Genomic DNA, 12932 nt, shown 5'->3' on the forward strand with positions numbered 1-12932 from the left:
CCCTCCCTAGGCAGGAAGTGAGACAGCCTCTGAACTGAGAGCTAGTGTCTGGCATGCTGTTTGTTTTGGGGAGGTGGTGTCCCTCTCTGCTGGTGTCATCCGTGCAGCATGGGGGGCGGGAGGCAGTCGTGGGATGGGGGATGCAATCCTGTGGACTACTATACTCTGTGGTCCTCACACTCAGGGCTTCCAGGAAGTGGAGCCAAAGATTCAGGCAGTGCAGGAGGCCCAAGTTGGCTCCAAGGGGGCTCTCCATTCGGCAACCTCATGCACAGTGCCAGGGATCTAACTGATGCTCATGTATTTTAAGGCAACCCCTCCCCCCCACCCAGCTCCCAGCTGATGCACACTCAGGACTCCAGCCTACCAGAGCTCCCCTTGCTGCCCGCCCTAAGCCATGGGCTGGGGCGTGGCAGGGGGATGGGGAGAGACTCCACTGTGCTTAATGAGTAGCTTCCATCAGACCAGGGTCCCTGCAACAGAGGGAAGACAGACGCCAGACTGACCAAGGAGGGGCTCCTAGCGGCTCTGGGGTTCACACGCTGCCACCTGGGTCCTAGTCCAGACTCGTGCGCTTTCTGGAAGCCCACTGACACCACCAACTCACTCTTGTTGCTTGCCTACTTCATGCCAGGCCCTGGGCACAGTTGATCTCATGTAATCCTCCCAACAGCCCAAGGTCGGAGCTATTATTACCCCTGTTTCATTGATAGAGGAAATGAAACAGAGACGTTGAGTAACTTCCCCAAGGTCACACCGCGAAGAGAGGCTGAAGTGGGACTCAATGTGAGACTCAAGCCAAAGCTGCTACTTTAAAACATGCTTTGTTTTGAAGATGCTACATTTCTACTTACTTTGAAATTTTGGAAAAGTAGTAAGTTCACCTGGGTCGAAAAGAAAAAAAAGGAAAAGGGCAATGAACAAATCTGCATCCTCCCCAAGTCCCCCATCTACTCTGTTTCGCCCCCACCTCCATAGGCAACACTTAGCCATTCAGTGGGTAGCTGCAGTTTCTTTATGTAAAGAGACGCTAATACAAACGTAGACCTATCTTGCTCTTTTTACGCAAAAAGGTATATACCGTATGCTGTTTGAACCTTGCTTTACTCACCTAATAAAGCTTAGAGATGGTTCCTCCCTGTTCTTTACCGCTGCATATACAGTATTCCATTATATAGACTGCGCCAGTTTCTTTAATCAGCTCCCCACTAATGGGGCTTTAGGCTGTTTTCACGCCTTCGCTTTTAGAAACAATGTGGCAAAGGATAACCTTGTACATAAATAACGTGCCACAAGTCTCCATTTATCTGTAGGACTGCTGCTGGGCTGCAGCCCAGTTGGGACAGAGGGTTTCTGCATTTGTAATTGGGACAGATGCTGCCAAAGGAGACCAATTTCCAAACACAGCGCCGTCCCAGCCGCAAAACCCTCAGGAGCCGAGCTCTGGGTGGGTGCGGAGAGCTGGGGAAGTACCGCCTCCAGGGGGCGTGGCCTGGGGCGTGGGCGGGGCGGGGCCTGGCTGTCGAAAGACCGCCTCCCCGCTCTGATGGGCGCCCCCTGGCCCCGCTACCATCTCACCAGCTCAGCAGCTCACCCCACCTGCTTCCTCTAAATTTTCCTGTGATGGCTTAACTGTCATGGTAGCACGTGGCCTTAAACGCACACGATGAGCTAGCACACAGCCACGACAGGTGAGCAAGACAGCGGGGGCGAGCGCCAAGATGTGTTACAAAGGGAGCCAAATGGGAAAACACGCGGCTGGGAAAGGGGAGCCTCCGCCACCCTGTGCGTCCCCCAGGGATGCTCTGCAACGGGGCGAGGTGTCATTTACTGGACTTTCCCTGACGAGCTGAACCATTAAACAAGAACACCGAGCCGCCTTGCCACGTACCCTGGACACTTTCTAATCAGCAGGGCATTTGTGGCAGCTCGTCCCTGGGCCAGGGCCCCATGCAAAGGGTTTCACGTGCATTATCCCAGTTAAGCCTCCAGCCACCCATGAGGTCAGTTCTATTATTACCCTCGTTCTCCGTCCTCCGAAAGAGGACACAGGTGAGGTAATCGCCAAGCCCCATGCTCCACAGAAAGTCTGTTTGGATCATCACCGCCACAGATCATTAGCAGGACATGCGAAGGGGGTGGGTAATGGGGCTAAAAATATTTATTTGGAGCACATTCTTAGGGCAGGTCAAATTCCCATCCAGACACCCACCTCCTGTTACAGTAGCTTTGGGGACAGGGAAGGCTTGGTGAGTGAAGGGACATAACATCCCAGTTCCTCTTTTATGATATGCATGGGTTTACTATTTGATAAAAGTAATTCATGCCTATGGCAGAAAAATTGGAACATATGGGGAGAAAATGAAATTGATCCATAAACCCACCACCCAGGGGAAGCCTCTATTAACCTCATGGTAGAGCAGCGGCCAGGCTGTTTTCAGCACGTGCATATATGATAATACATTAATGGGAGTATAACACATGTGCAGAAAAGAACATGGTTCAGAAATGTGTAGCTTTCTGAATTTTCAGAGCTCAATCTCCCACGTAATGAGCATCCAGATGAAGAGACACAACATGACCATGCGTGTGTTTTCTAAACCAAATCAGTATCCTGTGGGGTTGTGGCTTGCATTATGTCCCCCCAGAAAGATATGTTGAACTCCTGACTACAGGTACCTTATTTGGAAATAGGGTCTTCGCTGATAGAATCAAGTCAAGGTGGGATCATCCTGGATGAGGGTGGGCCATGATCCAGTAACTGGGATCCTTCTAAGAAGACACACAGAGGGAAGAAGCCTCATGTTAACAGACGCAGAGCATGGAGGGATGCAGCTACAAACCTAGGAACGCTAAGGATTGTTGCAACCCCCAGAAGCTAGAAGAGGCAAGGAAGGATTCCTCCTAGAGTATTCCGAGAGCACAGGCCCTGCCAACACCTTGATTTCAGACTTACAGCCTACAGAGCTCTGTGAGAATCAATTTCCATTGTTTTAAGCCACACTGTTTGTCAATTTGTTATGGCAGCCTGGGGAAACCAACACTTGTGGTGTGTGCTGTTTAATATTGTTTCTGGTTATGAAAGTCATACGAGTTCGCCGCCTCTCACCTGAACACATGCTCCAGCTCCTGGACTGATGATCTAAGAATGTCACCTGCAGCTGGGTGACCAGTGTAGACATACTGGATGATGTCACCACCGAAAGCACTTTGGTGGCTCCCCAGTGTCCCAGTGGCCTGGCTCCTGCACCCTCCGACTTCATCTTACACCTTGCTCCCTGCCCAGCCACGTGGGCCATCTTTGGCCCCTTCTCCTTTCTGTTTCTGCTGCCACAGGGCCTTAGTACATGCTGTGCCATCTGCCACAGATGGCCCCACTCTCCCTTGACACGCACCCAGCTCATCTTCATCCTTCGGATCTAAACTCTTTCCTGCCCCCTACATCATGTACGCTTGGAACCCTAGTGATCCTGTGACCTCTCCTTATGGTGTTTGGGGAGGGGCTCCCTGAGAGGACACCCCCTCTTTCATCCTCCACTGGCCCTGGGTCCCCAGCGCCCCTTCTAGACTTCTCCCAATCTCACCCCTCCTCACCACCCAGGGCCACCTGTTGGCATTGCAGGAGTGCCCCCCAGCCCTCCATTCCTCACACTGCCAAGAGCTCTGTATAAGACGCACCCCCCTCCCTTACCTCACCTGTGGTTTTCCACCAGTGCTTGGTTTTCCACCAAGCACCACCAGTAGGGACTTGCTTTAAGTTATGTAACCCAAAAGGCCACTGTCGGGCTCTGGGACCAGGTGGCATGTTCAATGGGCAGCATGAGCATTTGGAGTTTAGTCTGGAAACCCAAAGGCCTGGGACAGGGAGACAGAGCTGAACACATCATCTGCCGTGTGTTCAGGGTTCAAGTGTGCCCAGGGTTTACATCCCCAGAAAGGCAGTGAAGGGTGGTGTTCTTGGCAGAGGTGAATGGGAAGCCCATGTCCTGGGTAGCACGCAACTATCTGTGGTCTGGGTTGATTTCCTCACTCTCCATCTGCGGAGGTGACGCTCCCAAGAGCAGATTGTCAGGGACAGTTTCCCAAGCGGAGAGGCAAGGGCCGCCTCCCTCCAAACAAGATCAGGCAGCCTGGGAGAGGGAGGGACTCCAGGGACAAGTCTGTGCCCGTCTTGGGCAGGGCCCCAGTGGAGTAAAGCAAACCTCAGCCCACATCTGCTCATCACCTGCCCTGTGCCTCTCCAGGGAAGGCTGTGCCCAGCAGGGCCTGGCACATCGTCAGCACTCAATAAATACCTTTTGGATGGCTGACTGCCTGGCTGGACCTAGATATGGCTGGCTGGACAATGGACAGACAGAGGGACAGATGCATGGATGGATGAATGGATGGGTAATGGATTAATGATGGTCGGATGGATGGACAGAGGGGTAGATACATGGATGAAGAGATAAATGGATGGATGATGGACAGACAGACGGACGCATGGATGGATGAATAGATGGATGAGTGCATAGATGGATTAAGGATGGATGAACAGAGACGGATGGATGGACGGACGGATGAACAGATGAATGGATGGGTGGGTGGATGAATAAATGGATGAATGGCTGGCTGGCTGGCTGAGGAATGATGGACAGATGGACAAACAGACCGATGGATGCATGGATGACATTGTAATCTTTAAGGACAGAGAAGGAGAATATGCAGGCCTAAGGTGCAAACCAGGTGAGATGGCAACAGCCCACTCTTAAGGGAAACCTCAGCACCTGGCTGGCAGCCCACTGTGGAGAGTGATTTGAGCAACTCACACCTTGGGGACAGATGGACGTTGGGGAGGGACGTGCTGCTTCGTCTGGAACACCTTTCCCCACTTCTTTGCCTGCCCAACTCCCACTCAGTCGTTTTTTGACTCCCCTGGCTCATCTGTGTCTCACGGAAGCCCCCCGAGGGGCCCTCCTCCCTCTAACCAGGCTAGGACCAGCCCCCCCCCCACCGACCACAGCACCCCTCCAGTGCCGCACAGACCACCCTATTTAGTGATGGTCCATTCACTCCTGCCTCCCCCGTGGGCTGTGGGTCCCTCGAGGGTGAAGAACACACCAGGCTCCCTGTTCCATCCCCAGTGCTAAGCCTGGCACATGGCAGTGCTCAGAAAATGCAGCTGAACCAAGCCAAGTGCACAGAGGAGGGCATCCTAGTCTCCATTCCTGCAGCCGTAAGGCCATGGGGGTTGATCAGAAATACACTCACCCAACTCGGTGCTGTGAAACAAAATCAGAGCCACAAAAGAGAGGCAGGCTCAGAAAGAAAAACACAGAGCTCCCAACATGTGGCTCGATAGACCAGAAAAGCTTCATTATTTACGTAGGGCATCATGAACACAAAGGGCTGTCAGAGGAGTCAACGCAGCGAATCCTATGCTGGGAACGACCTTTGCTACGTGAAACAGGGGCCCTGAGCTGAAGGGACTTGCCCAGGGTCACACCAGGTCCTGGGGCCGGAGCCAGGGCTGGGACCCCGGGGCGGGCGCCTCGCCCGCCAGTCCGCTTGTCTGCCTTCTGACCACCAAGTGGTTTTCAGGTTGGGGATCTGTTGGCCAGGCCTGCCCAGGTCGGGGAAGACTCATGCCCCCGCACAGAGGGGACAAGAAGGCTCAGAGAGCCCAAGTCACCTACCCAGGCTCACACAGCTCACAGTAAGGTAACAAGGGACTGGCTGGAGAGAGGAGCAGGCTCTCTGAAGTCTGGAAGACTTCAGGCCAGGCAGAGACATCATCTCTAGGGTCCCTCGGACCAGCGCCACCCGGACTACTTGTGAACTGGGTGAGCCTCGGAACGCGTATCTCTCAAGTGGTGGTAATAAAGCCTGTCTGCAGGAGGGCCATGCCCATCACACGAAATCCCACAGTCTGGCACCAGCCACGGCACCCAGGAAAGAGAAGGTATGGCCATTCTCACCCCCCAGTGGCATCTTCATGACACCAAAGCACAGTCAAGAGGCCAGAGGCTCAGAGCTTGCTGCAGGGAAGGGTGAAGAGCAAAGACCAGGTTTTCTGTGCATCACCCACAGCTACCCTGGCTGATAGGGGAGGAGTGGAGGTTCCGGGGTGCAAATGGGGCTGAGTGGGGAGTCCCCCCCCGCCCTGTGCAGGGACCCAGGAGGCAAGGAAGGCAAGGTCACCCACTGGGGTCAAGGTGACCCAGCTAACAACAAATCACCAGCTCCATCCATCGGTGATGGAAAGAGGAAGGGTGTACCACAAAAGTCAGCCTGGCAAGGAGAGAGAAGCCAGACCTTAGGCAGGCCCTGTCTCCTCTCCTCTCACCAGGGGCTGTGCTCCCCACCCCAGCTCTGCCTCCCCGACTCCTCTGGTCTGCTCACTGCTCCCCCCCAAACATTCAGCACCAATTTCTGTCACCTGACAACGGGGAGTATCAACCCCACAGACTTTGGAGGCAGACGGGGCTGGATTTGAATCCTGATGCTCCCACCTACTAGCTGTGGCCTCAGATAAATGGTCTCTGAGCTTCGGATTTCTCTTCTGGAAAACAGGAACTGTACATCCCCTGTGGGAAAGGAACCTCGGGCAGAGCCTGGGGCACAGGAGATGTTCAACAGATGTGAGGCATGGGCAGGCTGCTCAGAATCCCCGGGCCAGCCCTACTGAACTTCTGCTAATAGATGCTTCCCTTTCAAACCATAAGCCTGTACGTCCACTCCAGAAAAGAGCTTGCCCATTTCTTAAGCACTGAACATAAATGTAGATATTTATGCAGACCCTGAGTGGGCAGTGACCCCAGAGAAATGAAAACTTACATCCACACAAAAGTCCATAGCAGCTTTATTCATGATAGCCAACAACTAGAAGCAGCCCAGACATCCCCCCACCGCCCTGGCAAACAGACGACCGGTTAAACAGACTGTGGTACATCCATTCAGGGGTTACAACCCAGCCACAAAAAGCAAGGAACTGCTGATACACAAAACAACTCAGCTGGCTCTCCAGGGCATTATGCTGTGCACAAAAAAAGCCAGTCTCCAGGGGGACATGCTATAGGATTCCATCTATATAACATTCTCCTATGACAAAATTACAGAGATGAGTCCAGACTCAGCTGCCAGGGGCTCAGGGCTAGGGAGACAGGGCAGCGGGTGTGACCATATGAGATCTTTACAGTGAGAAAGTAGTTCTGTTCTTCACTGCAGGGGTGGCACGGTGAATCTACACACGTGACAGAATGCCATCCAACTACGCACGCATATACACCTGACCAATGTCGATTCGAGGTTCTGATATTGTAGCAAAATCATGGGAGGTGTCACCATTGGGGGAAACCAGGTGAAGGGTGGTACACAGGGGACCATGCCGGATTATCTTTGCAAGTCCCTGCGACTCTCTAATTATTTCAAAATTAAATAAAAAAAAAAAAATGACATGCACGGTACAATGTCTGCAATTTGCTTTCAAACACTCTAGCCAAATGGGGAAAGCAGCAGCAGAGGGAACCCAGAAGGAGGGGATAGAGCCGTGAAACCTTGCCAGCGAGGACGCTGCAGGGCGGGGAAGCCGGAATCACTGTCTGGTCTTCCCCACTGCTGTGTGTTTTTGAAATTTTCCATAGTAAAGATGTTAAATTAAAAATGCTGATATGCACGGGTGAGTCCATGTCCGCCCAGACAGCTGCGCGCAGGCGTGAGCCCGGGGCACTGACTCAGCGTCCGGCCACAGCCCGGGAACGCTTCCAGACGGCTGTGTGTGTAGACACGCGCACCCAAGGAAATAAATAACGCTTAACCACCGTTGTGGAATCCGGCCACGCCAGGTCACACGTTTGTCAGGCCATCTGCAGGGCAGGGCCGGAAGGGGTCCGGGGCTGTTTGGAACTCCTGGAGAGAGAGAGAGACCTTTCTGGAAACTGGGGTGGGGTGGAGATGGCTCCTAATGGGGGAGGGTGTGGGGGGAAGAAGACTCCCAAGAAGAGGCTGGATCCACAGCACAGTTTCCCCAGGTGGTCCCCGGGTCTGGGGACAGGGTGGGAGGAGGAGCTGGCTCCGAGGCAAGGGGAGGCTTGGGGAGGGATGGGGAGGGGGATGTCATTGCAGGGAAGGGGGACGTGGTCCCTCAGTGTGCCTGGGGGATGGGGACAGCCGTGACTGTCCACCGCACCTCATCTCCTCAATGGCATTATGACTTCAGGAGATTTTTAAAGGATGCCTTGACCTTGGGGGAGGTCACTTCTTGCTCTGAACTTCACAGGTCCAACGATGGCATGAATGTCACGGTGTAACGGTGAAGGCCGAGCAAGGTGGCCCCGGACATGCACTGAACATGCTCAGTGCCAGGCGCGGCCCTGAGGACTCTATGCATACCACATCCTTCAATGTGGGGCGCCGTTACCTCCCCCATCTGCCCAAGGAGAAACCAAGGCCCAGAGAGCTTGAGAAACTTGCCCAAGGTCACAGAGGCATTCGGTTGAAGAGCTGACTCAAATGTGCAGGTAAAGCACCAAGTTCAAGGCCCTCAGTCAATGGTACGGGGATGATTTTAAGTTTTAAAACATGTTCATCACTGAAGCATGTGTTGGGAGGGAAAGAGAAAACCTCTCTCTGTTCCCATTTGAGGGCCTGCCCAGCCAGAGCCGGAAAGGGGAGGCCGGGCCCCCAACCCCCAGTTCCCAGCCAAAGACCACAGCTCCTACCAGAAAGAGTCAGATTTAGCAAGCTGGGGTAGGGGGAGCAGAGAGGGAGCCCCACCCCCAGCCCGGCCCACCACAATGACCGGCCTTCTCCATGTCACATGTCACAGAGGAGCTGAAGGGTGGGTGGGCAGCAAGGGCTTCAAAGGGAAGGGTGGGACTCCTGCCTGCCAAGCTCAGAAACAGTGCCTGTCCCTCATCATCGGGCTCTCAAGCCTTTACTTGCCCCTCTGTACAATGGGGCTAGCCAGGACCACCCAGATGCATTGAGATTCGGCCAGCGCCCATAACGCTCCCCAGCCATCCAGGACTCTCCTTCCCTCCTGAAGCATTTCTTCCTCACAAAGAAGAAAAGAAGGCCGTACCACACAAGAAAGAGAGGGCGGTGTGCAAGGAAGGGATGAACAGCTAGAAGCATCTAGAAGGGACATCCCCAGCCCTGAGGCCGGTGGGGACAAGACCATCCGTGCTCAGGGCGAGACTCACTCCCTCTGTGCCCCCTCTGCAGTGGTGCAGGGGCCGATGCCCACCTGGAAATTCCATCGTGGGCCCTACAGTGTCCTGCTGAAAAGCCCCAAGGCCCTCTGGTTCCACGGGCAGGGTCAACACGGGGTGCTGAGTCACCGAGGACCTCGGTCAGGGGTTCACGAGTAAGGAGGCAGGGTGCACACAGGCGCGGGGCAAACGCAAGGAGAGGCCGTGGGGACGGTGCAGGGACCTTCCTGCCACCCACACATCCTGAACAAAGGCCCCTCCCGCGCCAGCGGAGCCCCGGGTGGGGTGGAAAGCCTCTTATTACTGCTGCTGACAACCTCCTCGCCAGCTTTATGGGGCAGTTTATGGAGAGTCCGATCCAGATGCGAAGAGGTTCTTTGCGGGATGAAAGGTCAGCTGGTAGGGCGTGATATGACAGGGATGGAGGCAACGGGGAGAAGGAGACAAACCCACAGGCCCGTCAGCATGAGAAATCCAGAAAGACCGGTCTGGGCCAGAGGCTGGCATGTGCCATTCCTCCATCCCACACCCACCGCCTGTGGCCAAGGCTTGCCAGCAGCCACGGGTGGGGTGACCATGACACCCTGGGCTCCTGGCACATCTCGTCCCCCTCCAAGCCCTGCCCCAGCCTCAATGTGCCCCCCCCCACATCGTGGCCTCTCATTGCCCCCAGCTGGAACCGTAGACTCCCACGCCCTCAGGGACCCAGTGGGAGACCCAGAAGTGCAGGAGGGCAGGTGGGAGACTGGGGGTGGTGGGGGCCGAGAACAAGGGGGCTCACAGGCCCCCCCTGCCCCACACGCTGGGTAGCCCTCCCTCAGCTCCAAGTGGTGCTTGGTATGCGGGAATATAGGTCCCGGGCTGCCAGAGTTTTCTATTGCTCCAGCAAGTCAGAAACCTAGATTATTTTTTAATCCTGATTTCTAAACATTGCAATTCCAAAAATACAGAGAGAACCCTAGCGGCTGTACGAGCCCCGCAAAGCTTGTTTGGAACGTGCTCTGCCCCTGGCCTCAGATGAAGCGGACCCTCCCCTCCTTCTCCTGCCCTCAGGGAATCCGACAGTAGCAGTAGCTCCTGGACACAGCCAGGGGTTCCCAGCTCCCTCCACCACCCCTTGCCCTTGGAGCCTCACCTTGCGGAAAAGCATCCCGGAACTCCCCAGGCTTGGGGGGACTCAGTTCCCCGGGACCCCCAAAGAGCCTCTTTTCAAGTCATGCAGCACACAGGGCTCAGTTAACTGCTTTCCTCCATTCTAAGCCACTGCTCATCCGACAAAAGCATCTAGGGAGACAGAAACTATACGCACAGTGGTTCAAATCCCAACTCATCCCTGAGAGGCGTGCAGGTAGAACATGATGGGGCCCCCGGCAACCCCTCTGAATTTCACCCCCTCCCTCATTTCCCTCCACAATAGCCTCGCTAAGCTTTCAGCCCCCAAATGCGTCAAACTCCCTCCTGCCTCAGGACTTTTGCACGTGCCATTCCCTCTGCCTGGAAGGCTTTCCTAACAGATCTTGCCATGGCTTGAGCTGGGGCTGTACATGGGTGGGGGACACACATCTCCCAGCAGACCCCAACCATACTCCCTTATAAAGTGACACCTTAACTGGCTTCAAGCCACCCAATCAGGCTGATATCACAGACTATTTCATATCTTGGGGTCTCGGCCCAGGCAGATCCCTCAGCCAAGGAAGCCAGTTTCCACTTTGTCCCAAGCCCGGCTCCTTCTCAGACACTTCCTCCCTCCCCTTTCCACCTCCCCTGCTGCTCCCATCCCCTCCTCTCTCCAGTAGGATTAACCCCTTGGAACCCTGCCTTAGTTTCAGAGTCACCCTCCCTCCCAAACTCTGCAGGGCAGGTCTCCCCAAGACCCCGTCCTGGTGACTCTCTACCCCTTTGCATCACTTTATTTCCTTCTGGAACTCACAGCTTCCTGATATCAACATGCTCCTTTCTCTGGTCTCCCCCGGTGGATGAGAGCTCTACCAAGTCAGGGGCTTCATCTGTCTCCTTCCTGCTGCATCCCCAGAGCCCACCAAGTGACCGGCCATCAGCAGGCGCCAATAAACACGTTATGTCCATGCCTCTTAAACAGGCATGCTATTTGGAAGGCGTCCAGATTTTGGAAATTATTCACATCTGAGGGGGGGTAGAAAATACACCTCAGAGGCAAGAAAGTACCATGTCTGAAGGATGTGCCTCTTCGGCACCCTTGCACCCCACAAGGCCATGCCCGTGTTGTCCGTTTCTGGGTGTCCAGCGCCAGGCCTGGCTCTGTGCTGTGACCCCACTTTCCAGGTGGTTCCCTCTACAGAGGCTGAATATGGAGCATGAAGCAGGGACTCCAGGGCCAGCTGCCTGGGCCCCATGTCCAGCTGTGCGGGTTCCCAGCAAACAAACCCTGCTGCTGCTAACACACTCTGGCAGGAGGTGGCATCTTTCTTATCTTTCAGATGAGGAACCTGAGGCTCAGGGAGGCTACAGGGGCTCACATCAAAGTCACGTATGAGAAAATGCTCATAGACCAGTTATCTGTCCCCTGGGCTGTCATGGGGAAGAAGTGGGGGCAGGAGAAATCAGCTGGAAGCCAAGAAACCTCAGCTCGGGGTGGGGGGGGGCACTGCAGGCCAGGGAGCAGCTTCCAGTGGCCCTGCCCGGGGAAGGGGGGAGCGGGAGGGGGGCGGAGGACCTGCAGCAGTGTTTTCATCCACATACACAGGCGGTGAATCAGCAGGGCCTGGCTTAGGGACTGCTCTGCTGGCAGGCCCAGCCGCTAGGGGATGTAACCTTTGCCCCCAGGCCCGAGGAGGAGTTGCCTTTCTGGTTGAGCCCCAAACTCAGGAAGCACTAGGAGGGCTAGTCTTTGCTTCTTGAGACCTCAGACAACAGCGTTCCTCAGACAGAAAGAAAGGCATGGAGACATTTTCTGCAGAAACCAGCGATTCTGTGAATGACTTGAGCTGGGGTCAGGGAGCTACATGGTGCCCAGCACCCCAGCAGGGCAGCTCGCCCATCTCTCAGTGGACCTCAAAATTACCCCATCTTAAAAGCACCAACGGTTTGAGTGGCTTCAAGCCGTACAGTTAGGCTGACATCGTGGCTCTTTCATACCCCAGGACCTTTGCACAGGCTGTACTCCCCCACTCTCTGTGAAGCACAAAGAGGGTTGACCCCTTCCCCCTGGCCAGGGCTGACCCTCCTTTGATCCAAAGGGTCTCTGTCCCATTTCTCTGTCTTCTAGATGCCACAGCCCATCTCCTTGGTTCAGCACAGGCCAGAGCCAAGGTGGAGTGCAGGGTGGATGGAAACACCATCCTGTCACCTCCTGTCCCCCGAGCATCGCGCCTGGCTCTCTGCACACAACCAAAGACAAATGCCTGATGTCTGGAGAGACTCCCAAAATGTGTGTGAATGAAGAATGAAGGAAGACCCACAGGTTGAGTGTCCAGAGTCTAGACAACAGCAAACCCCAAAATACACACTTAGCTGGCACTCACTGGATGCCAGGCCTTGCTCAAAGTCCCTTTCCATTTTGTCCTTTATTTCTTTCTATTATTTTTGTGAGACAGAGCGAGAGGGCGTGAACATGAGCAGGGGGGAGGGGCAGAGGGAGAAGGAGGCTCCCCACTGAGCAGGGAGCCCAATGTGGGACTCGAACCCAGGACCTGGGATCATGACCTGAGCAGAAGGCAGACGCCTAACTGACTGAGCCTTCCAGGTGCCCTCCATTTTGTGGTT

General features: G+C 54.9%; 1 protein-coding gene across 1 annotated transcript in view; it reads right to left on the reverse strand.

Moving 5' to 3' along the window:
- Nucleotides 1-350: 350 nt before the first annotated feature.
- Nucleotides 351-12932, reverse strand: part of PARN (poly(A)-specific ribonuclease) — a 208354-nt gene continuing 195772 nt past the window's right edge. The window contains exons 24-25 of the mRNA XM_088017379.1: nucleotides 2680-2772; nucleotides 351-884 (exon numbers count right to left, since the gene is read on the reverse strand). Of these exons, the coding sequence (XP_087873505.1) occupies nucleotides 2717-2772 (56 nt within the window). The 3' untranslated portion in view covers nucleotides 351-884; nucleotides 2680-2716. The remainder of the gene's footprint in view (nucleotides 885-2679; nucleotides 2773-12932) is intronic.

This window comes from Eumetopias jubatus, unplaced genomic scaffold (assembly GCF_037043125.1).
Source record: "Eumetopias jubatus isolate StellerSeaLion01/CBP00866 unplaced genomic scaffold, mEumJub1_p1.0 scaffold_12, whole genome shotgun sequence".
Lineage (NCBI taxonomy): Eukaryota > Metazoa > Chordata > Mammalia > Carnivora > Otariidae > Eumetopias > Eumetopias jubatus.